At 34.8% G+C, this 15,431-nt stretch overlaps 2 protein-coding genes across 3 annotated transcripts; one reads left to right on the plus strand and one right to left on the minus strand.

The window, feature by feature from the left end:
- Positions 1-760: 760 nt before the first annotated feature.
- Positions 761-1,267, plus strand: LOC146907614 (uncharacterized). The gene has a single exon (XM_085729131.1). The coding sequence runs from the start codon at positions 761-763 to the stop codon at positions 1,265-1,267; it is 507 nt and encodes a 168-aa protein (XP_085585257.1).
- A 4,587-nt stretch (positions 1,268-5,854) lies between these two features.
- Positions 5,855-10,558, minus strand: LOC146907615 (uncharacterized). 2 transcript variants are annotated; one of them, XM_085728919.1, is made up of 5 exons: positions 8,048-10,558; positions 7,303-7,449; positions 6,711-6,886; positions 6,557-6,628; positions 5,855-6,271 (listed from the first exon to the last, which is right to left on the minus strand). In XM_085728919.1, the coding sequence occupies exons 3-5, from the start codon at positions 6,744-6,746 to the stop codon at positions 6,044-6,046; spliced, it is 336 nt and encodes a 111-aa protein (XP_085585045.1). In that variant the 5' UTR covers positions 6,747-6,886; positions 7,303-7,449; positions 8,048-10,558; the 3' UTR covers positions 5,855-6,043. The 2 variants fall into 2 exon arrangements, with proteins under 2 accessions (XP_085585045.1, XP_085585046.1); XM_085728920.1 differs by having other exon boundaries at positions 8,062-8,451.
- Positions 10,559-15,431: the final 4,873 nt, after the last annotated feature.

Genomic DNA, 15,431 nt, shown 5'->3' on the forward strand with positions numbered 1-15,431 from the left:
TGTTGTAGATCTGCTGGTGACCCACCTTTTGTTTCCGGTGGAGGAGGCGATTGGGCAAGTGACTGATTTTGGTGCCTCTATCTCTTACACGGCCCTGAAAGACCGTTATGACCACCTGTTGAACAGGTGTAACCATTTGATGGGGGATGATTTATCAGAGGAGGAGGAGGAGCTGGGTCATATTAGGCCCGCCTGTGTGAAGGCGTTTTTGTTGCTCTTGCTTAGCTACACCCTTTTTGCCAGCAAGAACAACAAAACCGTTAGTCTGCTGTGGATGCTTGCGATTCGGGATTTGGCTAACATAGGCACGTGGTCATGGGGCGCGATGGGACTTGCTTTCTTGTATGAGCAGCTAAATCTTACCTCAGACTCAAATGTTGGCTCAGTTGGTGGTTACATGGGCTTGCTTGTGGTAATATATTTTTTCTTCTTTTTCTTAAGTTAAACGTAAATGTATAGTTTCTTGTATGACACTGGTGTGCTGATATAGATTTGTCTCTTTGTGTTTGCAGGGATGGGTTATAACTCACTTCAGACATGTGGTTCCGAGGTCCAGACATCTAGATTACGAACGGGAGAACCCATATGTGGCTAGATGGAAACCTAAAAGGGGTTTGTTGATGCTGACCACTTTAGAGGCTTGTTGGATTCGATGAAGCATTGTCATGTCACCTGGAGGCCGTACGAGCACCAACGAAATGTGACGCCTTTTCAGGACGTGTGCTGGTACTCCGGATGCATCATGGCCGGCAGATAGAGGATGGTGCGTCACTTGCCGGAGCGGGTGCTGAGGCAGTACGGTTATGTTCAGACCGTTCCCCGAGCGCCTACTACGATTATGCCTCTTGCCCCACCAGATGTGGCTGCTGCCTTCTTGGAGTTTGCTCTACATGTCGTTCCCCAGCAGCATAGGGGTGCCCAGGTCCTGGACGACGAGCCTTGGAAGCATTTAGATAGATATGTTAGGTGGTTCTACCGTGTGTCCCATCCTCTCATCGTCAACCCTGCTCCAGAGCCTGACATTGTCATGCCGAGACCTGTCTACCAGGATATTCTTATTGACCAGGAGTGGGCCAGACATCCTCCCGATCCATTGCAGGTCATCAACAGCATCAGAGGCAGAGTGGAGCATGCGATGGGGATTCCAGAGGTGGTTTCAAATCCACTCTTCTTTCGCATTTTGGAGGGCCTCCGGACCGATTATAGCGTGTTTGACCATCAGCAGGTTCCGAGGAGGAGGTCTAGGAGTCATAGTCCGCAGGAGTAGCAGCAGTAGGGTTTTAGTTTATGACTTGTTTTTTTTTTTTTATGACTTGTAGTATTTTCTTGACACTTTGGTTGTAATATATTTACATTTGCACGGTTGACATTATTTATGACATTTACGTTATTTTTCGTTAAAATTGTCTTTCTAAGTTATTATTGAATGACTGCATGTTCTCTAAATTACGAGTTCTAGATGAATCAATGAATGGTTGTACCAAATAAATTATTGAATGATTGCACTAAACAGGGACAGATGGAACAAGGCAGCAGCTACTGCCATTGCCACTGCCATGCAAGTCTACTGCGCATGTAGCATCAGCACCAACGTGAGTTAACTCACGCTAGTGTTAAAACTAGCGTGACTTAACTCACGCTACTCAAATTCTGTTGTGATGCTTGCTTTGTACCAGTTTTATGCCTAACGTGGTTTAAGTCAAGCAACTTGACTTAAGTTGCGTTACATTTTGTAATAGCGTGAGTTAAGTCACGCGCATCTTAAGTTACGTTGTGATTTGCACTAGCGCATGTTAACATGTGTAGGGGCATTTTCGACTTTTACTTTGGGCATGAGCAAATCCATTTGGGTAATGAGCAGAATTCTACAATTTTTAGTTATCAAAATAAGAAGGGTTTTATATTTTGAAGATAAATAAGCCCCCAAAGCCCCTCCTTCCAACGTCCACTATTTGTTTAACTTACTCCTCTTTTTTTTCTTCCCAAACCCCCGCCTCTCAACTTCGCTTCTTAATGTTTCATCTACTCCCCCTTTGTGTAGCATTCCACTTGTCGCATGATCTATAACATGTTGGGTGCTAGTTTTTGAGCCAGGAACTCATTGATATGCCTTGCCTTCAGCAATTTTTCAAAGCACGCACAAACATATCCTAACTAGGGTTGACTTGAAATTTTAGTATTTGGGGTAAAATGTGAGTGAATTATAGTTTAGCTAGGGGACTCTATTTTGAGACGGCTACTTGCTTCTCAAGTCTCGCCCATGATCGACGGAGACTCGGTCTTTAAGCCACTTTAGGTCGTGGGGTCTCATCTCTCTTCTATTGGGTCATTATAATAATAGATGCGCCGGAAAAAATAACTATTAAATCAACATATGATAAGATATTTAACACAATAACAATTTAAAATAGACTTGACAATTCTAACATGGACTATTCCTCTCTTCTTCCTTCTTCGACTTGTGTTGACGAGTTTTTCTTCTTTTTTTACTCCTTCCTGTCCCTTTTGGTTTCAATGTATTTTTATTTTTATTTTTCCTCTTATATGTTATAAAAAATGACAATTTAAAATAGACCCGATCACCAAAATTAGATTAGGTTAAAGAGATTTTGTGGTGATCCAACCTCACTACAAAATTCTCATGCTTTAGTTTTAGGTTTTATTTATCATTCAAAATAACAAAAAACACTCAAAATAACAAAAACATTCAAATAACAAAAGTCACAAAATATTTTCATAATAAACCTTGATTATCAATCAAGTGTTCGTTCTTTTTTTTTATTTTCTTTCTTAATCAAATTTCAAATCAATTTTAATTCTACGTCAAGTCTATTCTCTTTCGTTATAAAAAATACAAATCAATTCTTATTTGTCACTTGACTTTTTATTTTAAAACCTTTTTCAAAACTAATAAAAAATACAAAACCAATCAAACGTAAATTTTTACCCCGAACTACGAGGTTTTGATCCCTTATGGATACGTAGGCAAAGAACCACGTCCTTCCAAATCAATAAAAAAATGTAAATAAAAAACTTTCTTTTTTTCTTTTATTTAATCACCACTCTACCTTCTTTTTAAAGCAAGCAAGTTTAAGCATAAAAAGTTAAATAAAATCAAGAGGTTATCGTAGAGTACTACGAACATAAAAGGTGCTAATACCTTCCTTTTATGTAACCAACCCCCGAATTCTAAACTTTTTAAAATAAGGTATTTGAACTTTTCCCCTTTCTTTTAAATTAAAAGTTCAGTCGTGAAAAAATTAATGAATCAAAAGCTAATCAAATAGCCTTGATCTCTGAAAAATGACGCGACATAAACTAACAATATCGACTTGATCACCATACATTATTAAATTTCAGTCTTGAATAATAATGTCATGTTTGTCTGTTTCACCAAATGCATGAGTAACTTTAATTGATGCTTTTAAAAGGTTATGAGAGTCGTACAAGGTACAACACACATGTGTTCTCTGATGACACATTGAAATAATGCGAACATGGATGATTAAATTTGGAGGGAAATGAAGGATAACTATCACTAACAGCATCTTCAATGGGGGGTCCTTACTTAACAAGGACCACTTCCTGTTAAGGACCCTCCATTGGAGGAAGAAAAATTGAGTCCCCGTTAAGGAACAGACAACTATATAAGGACTCTCTCTCCTGGGTAACTAACGGGTCCCACGTTTAAAAAGTAATAAAAATGTGTACTACTTGGTCCCACTTGCATAAAGAAGTAATAAAATATGTACTAATTGGTCCCACTTGCATAAAGAAGTAATAAAATGTGTACTACTTGGTCCCACTTGTAAAAGTGAGTAATAGATAAATTATTTTTGTTTAATATGTAAAGATAGTGAGACATATTTAAGTACTTTTCATTTGAGTCCTTATTAGTGTATTGCCATTGGAGTCATTGAGTCCTTAATATGTACTTTTATTAAAAAATTATAAATAAGTGATGTGTCACGTGGGGTCCATTTAAGGAGTCCTTGTTAGAGAACTACCATTGTGGATTTTTCAAATCATAGATCTCCAAGGGAAATTTACATCTTGTGTCAGGAAGATTAAAACATTACTCCCTCCGTCCCGTTTTAAATGACCTAATTTTAAAAAGTGTATTATTCATATAACATGTTTTGACCTCATTTTTCTATTAATACATAAATACAAAATATAGCATATAAGATCTTGTTGGATTCGTCACGATGAATATTTTCAAAATATGAAATTTTCATAATTTTTTCTAATAAATTATTTAAGATATTTAAGTTAAAAACTATGCATTGGCATACGTGACATGGTCAACTAGGTCACTTAATATGGGACGGAGGGAGTACCAAGTACCAACAACTACACAAAATTGGAAAAATTATGTTGTACTTGACTACTGGTGATATCAAACGGAAACATTAATAAACGGAAAAATTACAATCAATAATGCATGGTTTGCAGTTAAAGCTCTGGACCACAAATAATGCATCAGAAGCAATATTGGTGACATAATGAAGGCTTGCAGAAATGAGATATCAATAATACGGTGCACTGTGTCAGTTATAAAACAGTGTAAGTTTGTGATGTTAACATTACGCGTCTTTTTTCCCACGAGCTGCAATAGTGTCAACCTCAACTATCTACTAAACTAGACCATCCACCCGTGCTGCCGCACGGGTCATATCGATTGGAAACAAAACATGCAAATATATTGAAATTAAAATATGCTTGCGGTACAAAATAAATTGTTTATAAAAAAATACAATAAAAAAAGACATTAAATCGGTAGATTGCAGAAAATCTCCTTGTAAATATAACCACAATTTTATTCATGAATGATATATCAAGCACTTACTATAAAGATGGAATGGTGTGAAATATTGCATACACTTGGAAGTTAAATCTGTACATATTAACTTGATATCTTCGAAATTAAATCTGTTCATAATAATAGTTTGTTCAGAAATAAAAATCCGGAAGTTTGTATATTCATTATAATTTAGCATATGGGAGAAGGATTAACAATATCTAAGCAGCTATAGGTCGCCAATTTCGTTAGATATTGTTCACAGGATAGTGGAAGCACTAAATAGAGAAGGTATTTTTTTTTTTAAAATTAACAATTAGAGAAAAAATACCTTCTCTGTTTGTTCAGTCACATATGCCTAATCTTGGTGAATGAGGATATTTCTTAACAAATATGCAACTGAATTAAAATAGGGCAGCAAAAAAAACATATTTCTTTGCCTAATACTTCTAAAATGACACTGTTTATATCATTTATCATATAATTTTTGCTACTTATACAAACAGAATAACAGTTCCATAAACCATCAACATTAGATGCGACAGAAATTCCTATTTTCTGTTCAATTTACAATTCACTACTAAAACCTTACTGCGAATGAGGATCATAGCTGTACATAATAAACATGCAGTGGCATTATCAATGTTGATGTACAATACATCTGCAAATATATATATATATATATGGGATATGATAGAAGACACCTTTTGTGAAGGTGTCTTTTATCAAGTTACTCTATGAGCATTTGCGAAAAGACACCAACTTACTTTTATGAAGGTGTCTTTTAGCAAAGTTATAACTAAAAAGTGAAAATCACACCTTAAGGTGTGACTTGATAAAAGACACCACCAAAGGGTGGCTTGTAACATAACCCTATATATATATATATATATATATATATATATATATATATACCTCTGGGGGCACAGATCCTCTAATAGGTTAGTAATGTACTTCTAAACAAAACAGACCCTGTCATAAAATTGAATATACATGCAATTTCTACGGTATGGTTGCTCATAATTGTAAAATAATGCTAACAAAGGTATTGAATAGATCAAAAAAGGATAACTTTAGAATTAAACAAAACACGGATAAGAAATGTCATACACCATAAACGGCGCTTAAAGTAACACGAACAAATAGTACTTCAAGAAACAAAAACAATACGGAAGAAATAAACCATAACATCCAAACAATTTTTAAAATAATAGATGAAACAGACTGCAACATGCACTATTCTTAATCTTTGGGCTCAAGCTTCACACTTTTCAGTTTGACTGATTTTGTGGCAGCTTCATCGCCATCCAACTCATAAGCCGTCAGCTCTAAAACACCTTTTTCAGCTGATCTTTTCCCCGCAACTTTGCTGCAAGGTGTCTGTTCATCCTTTTTCTCACAGTCATTCACCTGGATGACCTCAGTTGCCTTTTGATTAACGGAAGACTTGGATGAATCATCGCTCTCAACCTTCATGATACAATAAACAAAATAAGCCTACCATAAGCAGATTGAAACATCCGTAAAGGAAACTCATATAAAAAATTTAGTTTTAAAATTGCGGTGATTTAAAACTACAAAAAAAAAACATTATAGAAATCAAGTGTTTTTATGCAAATTTTGCTATAGGACAGAACTTTAGACAGAACTAAGGTAACTATCATAAGCAAATTTTGCTTTTAATTCCTAAACTGCAACATCTATTTTGTTATCATTGCATGTATATGTTCATTAGTTTTAATACAATTAATATACCTGAGTTGGAACAAAATCGCTCAAAGTCACGACATTGTCATCATACACAACATTATCATCGTCGGTAATTGCCTGCACAAAATAAAAGCTTCGATTATAAACAGTCCTCGTATAATAGGTTGATTACCATATGGATATTGTATGAACATAACACCTTGATATTATGTAGAACCATGAACCTTTTTATCATATCCCCATCATCAGTGATTCGTTTAACAGCGTAGCTGGCCAATTATGTATAAGATTTCCATTGGTGACCTCAACTTTGAACAGCATATGTTTCCCATAGAAAATATCAAGCTCAGAAGGAAAATTAGCTGCATTGTTATTCTGCATATACACAGGAATAATGTTACACATACAGTATCAGATAACGATCGAACAGCCGCACCGCAATTTATAAGAAGTTTATTGTTCATTGCGCTTATTATTATCACTGCTATTTAGTAACAATTTCGATTGAAGCTATGCATCAAAAAATGACTATATTAAATAGACTTCAACAGTTAAGTGATTGGCTATCCAGAGAATCATGCCACTATTTTATTTTATAACATCATATATTCAAGTGATTCACACATTTCAAAACGTCACATGTATGGCCCAATAATCCTTCAAGTTTGTGCTTTAATTCTTCTAAAAAAACAATTTTCATCCAAAGTCATGTAACAATAACAGCAACACGGTTGCATCAAGTAAGCCGTTTTCAGTTATAGAGATATCTTCTTGTCAAACAACACATTTACCTTTGCTTTTATGACACAATTTCAATATATTCATGGCCCATCATTGTTCACCACAGTCCTAAAATCTATGATTGTTATAGCAAGCTTCCAACAAAATTCCTTTGCAAATGTCTTTAATATCAATGGTCTTAACATTGTAATTGACACCTGCATTAAAAAGGCATAGTTAAACTCAGTTTTTATATTAAGATAAGTTACCTTTACACCTAAATTGTGGACAAATTACTAATTTTTAAGGGGATTTGAATTCAGGTTAAAAAGGCATAGGCAAATCCAATGTAGAGACATTTTCTATGGTTGATATTCAGAAACTTTAGGAACAACAAATTGATGATTTAGGGAAGATAGTATCTACACGGCTAAAAAAACAATCTGAATAATGAATAAACAAACAAAATACCATAAAATTAATAAAATTTATGTGAAATATAAAAAATTACATTAGAGGAAAGAAAGAAAGCCTCTTGGATGTTGAGAGAAAATCATAGTATACCATACAATCAATTTTTTTACACTATCAATTAATCATTATAAACTTTTTACTTAAATCATAACTATTTCTAAAGTTACACATATTAATGGTTGTGATCTATTGACTACTTTTTACACTGTCAGTGTTAAAATTTCAATTAGCATCATAAGAGATTCAAAAAATTCAAAAAAAATGAAAATGGAAATTGAAAGAAAATTACCCCATCGTTTTCACCTTCACTAAAAATGAAAATGGAAATTGAAAGAAAATTACCCCATCGTTTTCACCTTCACTACATCCACGTTTTCCTTCATCGGAACTTCTGGAATCAAAAGCTTCGTCGCCGGTGAAGTACCGTTTGCGGCGGTGGTGGTGTTGGTGGTGGCGGATTCAAATCCCGCTTCTTCCTCCAACGCTTCTTCCTTCCTCATGCATACGCTTCTTGCTTCTTCGCAGCTTCTCAAATCACTTGATCTCCTTTGCATCAGTTTCGTCACGTTGCTCTGTCGTATCAAAGTTTTTGCGATGCATACCCATGAGAGAGAGAGAGATAGAGCTGTTAACAATTGGAATCAAGGTAAAATGAGAGATGGAGAGAGACAGAGAGATGAACAGATGAGAAAGAGACATGGAGTTGAAGGAAGAATGAATGGCAGAAATGGTGAAAGCGTGTGATTGTGAAAAGAGAGAGATTGGGAGGCGTGAGAAAAGAAAAGAGAAGGAAATAAATGAGGTGATGATTAATGTGGCAGGCAATTAGTTGTGAGTTTTGAAACATCGGAAAAATGAAAACATTCATTTCTGGTTATAATACCTAGTTAAGAGTGTAAGAGATTTGAAATTTGAATTTGACATTAAATGTAGTTAAGCAAGATTTTCCCGCTCATTAGCAAAGATTAGGGTTTTCAAAGTTGTTTACATTGTAGCTTAGGATTAGATAATAAGGATTTATTTAACAACTAGACTCTAACCGTGCGATGCACGAGTTTTATAGAACTTTGTATATTAGTATTAATTGGAGATACATTCAATACTGTGTTATTATGAAATGATTGCAAAAAGCAAGAAAAAAAATGCAAAAATTGCACCAATTTAAGTTATTAACTTAATTTTTTTTTTTTTTACCAAATACTATCATCAGGTTGTGTCTTTGAAATCCTTCTTTGTTAACTAAAATAAGCAAATTAAAAATAGTAGACATGTTTCAAAAGTCAAAATGAGAAAGCAAAATAATATTATAATCTAGTTTAGTGATTTGTGCGAATAAAAAGTTACTCCCTACGTTCCAAATTATAAGCAAAAAAATCTCATTTTATTTGTCTCAAAATATAAGCAAAAAAGACCAACTTTTATATTATTTCAAAAAAATCATCTTTTCCAAAGTAAAATTAAATGCAAATTGCATTCAATTTGTTCAACTTTCTATTCTTTCCATAATCATTAACCAATAAGAATTGTTTTTACATCTTTTCATGAAACTTATTTCATGAAGAACACAAAAAATTATACCACAAACTACTATGTTTATGTTTTCTTAATAAGTGTGAATTTGTGTTTTTTGCTTATAAATTAAGACGGAGGGAGTAGAATAAATAACTTCAAATAATATAATATAGGAGGAACAAAGAGGGAGGCAAAATTACACTAAAAGTGAAGTTTGTCGTGATAAAATTATCAGCTAAATCAAACAAATTATCAACAATTTTAAAGATCCAACTTTAATATCCTAACATGTAGCAAGCGTGCACTAAGAAACCGATCCTAACCTCAAGAGCTGCTAAATCTATAAAAATGAAAAGGAACTGTTATGATAACTGAATGGAATCACATGATTTGCCTTGATTGGATTTGACTGGTCATCAATAGCAGGCCCGGCCCTGAGGGGGTGCAAACAACTCAACAGAGCTGGGCCTCCCCCAGCCATGGGCCTCAATTTTTTTTTTAATACCACTAGTACTACTGCCCTCCAATTTTTTTTTTAATACCCCCAGCCATTTTCTGTCCTCTTGTTTTAGCCTTTTAGGCCTATTAGAATTAGGTCCTCTTGCTTTTGGTGTTAGGTGGGGGTTCCTCATGTATACGGTAGTCATTTTCACCTTTGGGTGTACCGCATATATACGGCACCTTATATTTATCTTTTAAAAAATATAAATAGAACATTGCTTTTTAAAAAAAATACGTTTTGATTTTATCACTGGCCTCTTTTCATTCCCAGAGCCGAGCCTCCGAATTCTTAGGGACGGCCATGATCAATAGTATGGTTTGATCTATCTTAAACTACTTGTCGCTTCGGCTATTGAGCTCCTAAAATTTTAAGAATGTGTTTGGTTTGTTTTATGTTTGCTGAAGATCGGTACCATTGAAGAAAAAAACACAATACGATGGTCTGGAAACAAAATTCCACTTGATAAATTTTGATTGGTTGTGGATCTTGTGGGTTTTGGTTTTCTGTTTGGTATCTTATATGGATTTTACTTTTCACTGATGAGTTGTTGGTGAAGGTGAATTGTCTTAGTTCAATTCATATTGAAGTGTCCTTTAGCAAACCTGAATCTGACGTTAAAAACGGTGCTGAAAATGTCGGTGAACTCCTAAAGGTCTAGGAGGGTCTTATCGAGAATTCACTTATAGATTTAAGATGTACAACAATGAGTTTGAGGCATTTTGGTTTGTTTTTTGTTTGGTTCAATTTGGTTCTTCGATTTGATTTGATTTCGTTTGACACCTCTCTCTCTCTCTCTCTCTCTCTCATACGGTTCTTTGTAATTGTTGTTTCTCGATGGTTTTTCACTATGATTGTTACTTCTCTTTATGATCATTACTTACTTTGATTGCTCCTCTCCATTGATTATAATATTAACGAGTTTGGTTTATTTTAAGGATTAATTTTGTAACAAGTTCAAAACTTAATTAGCTTTAGCTTGAGAGTAGTATTAGATTAAGATGTCTTGAGTCTATATTATGTATTTGTCTAACATGTGCAATATTGCACAAGTTTTTTTTTGGTGTACAATGCTACAAAACAAGAAAAACATAACAAAAAGAGAGCTACTCCCTCAAATAGAAAATTCCAGCCGCATCACTTTGGAGAAAATTCTTGAGGTTCATCGGAGGAGACTCATGCTGAAGAAACTCAACATCAGAATATGCACCAAGCTTGACAAAAAATTCTTGAGATTGATTTCCTCACCTAAGGGTGTGATTAACCATAACATTTCATTGCTTCAATAACTTTTTAATATCTTGAATTAAAACAACAAAAGTATGAAACCTCATTGGAGGACCATTGAGGATGTTGATACAATGTAAAGAATCAGAGTAGCAAACAAAATCAGTAATACCCATTTCTTTCGCCAACAAGAAACCCTTAAAGATGGCATAGAGCTTAGCATACAAGATATCAGATGAATTTTGAATGTACCCAAAAAACCTTGACAAGAAAAAATCTGCATCATTTCGTAAAATTCCTTCATAACTAGCTCTTATAGGAGATTCAAGGCAACTTACATCAGCATTAAGATGACACAAGAATGATTATTGTTGTTCCGCTTGATGAATTGGTCTTCATTGGTAGTATTAGAGATGGAAGGATAACAAGCTTTGAGGATATCAACCATGTTATACCCAATTTTGGACCTAAAAATACTAATCAATTCTTCTTTTCTTGCATTTCAAGTCATCTGATATGTCTCTGATCAATTGCATCTTTCTCTGCATTTTATTTCAATGTTATTTGCAAAATTCGTGAAAAAGGGCATTTTAGTCATTTCCTATGTCAAAATTTCTTTCAATCTTTAAAAATTTGTTTGAGTCTTCTCATTTGGTTAGAATAAGTCTCTGTTTCATTCTATGTCAAAATCTATTTCTAAAATTGCATTTGAAGTCATTTTTGAGTCAGTTTTGCCCCTAGGGGCATTTTGGTCTTTTCATGTGTTAAAACCCTGTTTAAATTCTAAAAATTGCCTCTGAGTTTTTTAATTCGCTTGTATGAACTCTTGCTTTAATTTCCTGTTAAAAATCCATTTTAAAATTTCATCTAAGTCATTTTTAGTCGTTTTAAGCCTCCAGGGGCATTTTGGTCATTTCACATAATATTTCTGATTCGTTTTAATCTGCTTTGTTGTTTTTAATCGCCTCGTTTTACGTTAATTTTCAATTTACTCTTTCAATTCAATTTTAGTTTTAATTTTCATTTTAGTCCTCGCATTTTTGTTATTTACATTTTAATCCCTTTTTAAGTTTGTTAGAGTCCAAGTGCCATGTGTCCAAATGCTATTGGTCCATAAGAGTTTGTTAGAGTCCAAGTGCCACATGTCTCTATCCTATTGGTCCAAGGCCAATGAGCTAGCCTATAAAGGTCAAAGTTGGTCAATTACAATCATTCAATCATTTTTCACAAAACTCCACAAAAAATCACAACATTCCTAATTATTTTCTCTCTCAATTTTCCCTCCCATCTAACTAACTTTCTTCCACTTTCTCTCTCTTCTAACAACCTCCAACCACCACAAAACCTCCATAACCACCTTCAACCACCACTCTCCTCCACCACAACAAACTCTAACCACCTTCAACCTCCACAACCACCATAACAACCTCCACAACCTCCCAAATTCATCACAAACTCACCATAATCCACCATCATCATCAACAACAATTTTCACATCACCAAATCAAATCATTTTCGCAAATCATCATCATCATCTTTACAACACTATTTCTTCTTCTATTTTTTCTCAAAAATCAACAAAATCCACTCCAAATTGCAACAATCATTACGGCGTTGCTTCCGCGTTATTTTTCATCAAGAACCACAAGCACACAAGTTCAGAACGGATACAGAGTCGAAGCCTCAAGTTTCCGGTAACGGCGAAGTTGCGAAGAACGTGAACAGAGAAGGAACCGCGAAGATTCATTCGATAACGGTGACGAAACCGAGGTTGACGGCGAATCCGACGGCTTTGGAAACGGAATCAAAGAAGAAGACGACGGAGATGAAGGTTTCGTTTGCGGCTCTCGTTTGAAGACTCCGTCGATACTGATCAGGAAGGTTCACACCGAATCAGAACCACCGTTCACAGGTTCGTCGTTGATTAGCTTTGTGTTTAGTGTTCATGTGTATGTTTTGGCTTGTATAATCGATTGTTTTGAAAAGAATGAAGAAAAGAGAAGAAGAAAAGAGGGTTGGACGATTGAGAAGAAGAGAATTGAAGGATTTATCCTTTGAATAGAGAGAAAAATGTTTTGAGAGAGAAGAAGCTTCATGTCTGTGTGTTTCACGTTTTGTAACTTTGAAGAAGAAAGAATCCATGACCCGTATCCATTTACCTGATCCGCTCCAAGCCCAATGTTTTTTGCCTTTTTTCCAGTTCTGCTATTCACACACCCCTTGTATCTGCTGCTTTTGTTGATTTTCGCTATTTACACCCCTGTTTGCTCAATCTTTTCATAAAAAAAATCCTAAAAATTTTTCTATATGTTTTTAATATTTTTCTTAACATTTTTGTGACATTTTTTGTGCTAAAACTTGAGAAAAGTATTTGAAGTTTTTTTTTCTTTATTTTTGTTAGAATTAGTAATTTTCTTGCACTTTTTAGCCTGAAAAATCCTTTAAAAAACCCTTAAAAAATTCCTAAAAATTCATATAGGTTTCTTGATAGTTTTGTAGCATTTTGTGATAATTTTCACATGTTAAAATTGGTTAAAAAAATAAGGTGTTAATTTTCTTGCTATTTTTGCCATATTTTGTGCTAAAAATGAATGAAACTTTGCTTGATTTCAATCCCAATTGCTTGATGAACACTTGTGACCTATGCCACTTGATTTGAGGGAGTTTTAGCTACTGTTTGTGTTGATATTAATGCATGAGTATGAATCTTGATTAGTTACTTAGCTTACAAGTTAATTGTGTAGTTAAATAATGTAAATATGCTTAAAATTTGTTTTAAAATGCCAAGTAAATCATGTTGCCTTAGGTCCCATTCCAAGACTTGATTTTAAACCCTTGAAAATGTATTGGAATGTGAGAATTATAGGTCATATGGTTCTTGCATTCTATGAACAAATTTTAGCCATGTTTGCCGTTATTTTCTATCCTTTATATTCTAATGCTTCTCTTGCTTTATTTCCTTTGATATTGTCATGTGCTACTAACTCCTTTCATTTCATGTTTCATCATTTCATAAGCATCTCCATTTCATCCCATATTCATCTCTATTTTTCTTGCAATTTAATTTGTACCAAAGTTAGAATGTAAACACTTAGGAGTTTTGTAATATTTTCCTTTATGCAATTTCAATTTCTTGGCAAAGAGGCCATAGAATGTACCTAGGGTATGATGTAATAAGGACAATGGACTCTAATAATGTACACCGACACAAGCACCGACACATGCACACACTTCACTTTAGATATGTAGCTAGAATATGCATGTTTAGATGTATGTTCAGGATTGTATGTTTAGATGAATGTTTAGGCTTTTACACTTAGAAAAATCAATTTCCAAAAAATATGAACAAACATCATTCAAACCATTTTCAAAATAAACCTTGGGATCAAAATCCCATTGTATTTTCCTTTTTCATTTTCTTAATCAAATTTCAATGAAAATAATCATGTTTAGACCATATTTTGCAAATGACTAATTCAACCTCACAATTTCCTAATCTCATGCCCTTGAGGCCTCTTCCTATTCTTCAAACTCCAATTTTCAAACTTAAAATCAACCAACAAAAACAAAAACATTTTTTGGAAGAGAACTACGGTGGATTTGATCCCTTAAACGGGTACGTAGGCAAGGAACAAAATTCCTTCAATTCAAATAAAATAAAAACCCAAAAAACATTCTTCTCCCTCCAATTCTTCACTTAGAATACCTTTAGGCCTAATAACTACTTTCAAAATAGCATTTAAAAATAAAGCGCGCGCGTAGAAATTAAAGACGGTTCCTATAGGATACTATAGTCGTTATGGGTGCCTAACACCTTCCCGTAGCGAAAACAACTCCCGGACCTCGATTCTTCAGGGTTTTGCTTACTTTTTCCCTTCCCAAGAAAAAATAAGATATCACCGGTTTAAAAGGTTCAAACGTAATCAATGTTTGACACCCGAAAACCAAGATAAAACAGCTGGCGACTTCACTGGGGAGATTCGAGGGTTACGCCTAGTCTTTATTTCCACGCTTGCGCTCTTTTTACTTGTTTCTTTTACTTGCCTTCCTATGTGAATAAATGCTTAAATTCTTGCAAACGTGTGGGGTGAGAATATCAAAAGTCCTGCACCCGGGCTGAGTGAACTTAGGATTTAGGAGGGATATAATCGACAATTCATTCCGGGGGTTGCCTCGTGTTTTGGATTATGCTATCAATCCCACATAGCTGAGGCATTTTGGGGGTGATGTTGTCGGCGCGTGTTGTCGCGTTTAGGCAGTTTGCCTCTAATTGTTCTATGACGCTATGAACCGTAGATAACCAAACCCATCCATGGCCATTTTTTAGGATGTAGTGCGGAGGCTAAACCGAGTGTTGTCTCGAGTTTTAGTCGTCACGCGATACTACACTCAAGTTAGGCCTTCCACGGATAATCATGGAGCGAGTGTTGTCTCGTGACACCATGAGATACGTCGGAGAGGTTGCAACTTGGGAACCTTTTTAGAACC

The sequence above is a fragment of the Medicago sativa genome, chromosome 7 (genome assembly GCF_051527215.1).
Source record: "Medicago sativa cultivar Bolivia chromosome 7, Bolivia_mono, whole genome shotgun sequence".
Lineage (NCBI taxonomy): Eukaryota > Viridiplantae > Streptophyta > Magnoliopsida > Fabales > Fabaceae > Medicago > Medicago sativa.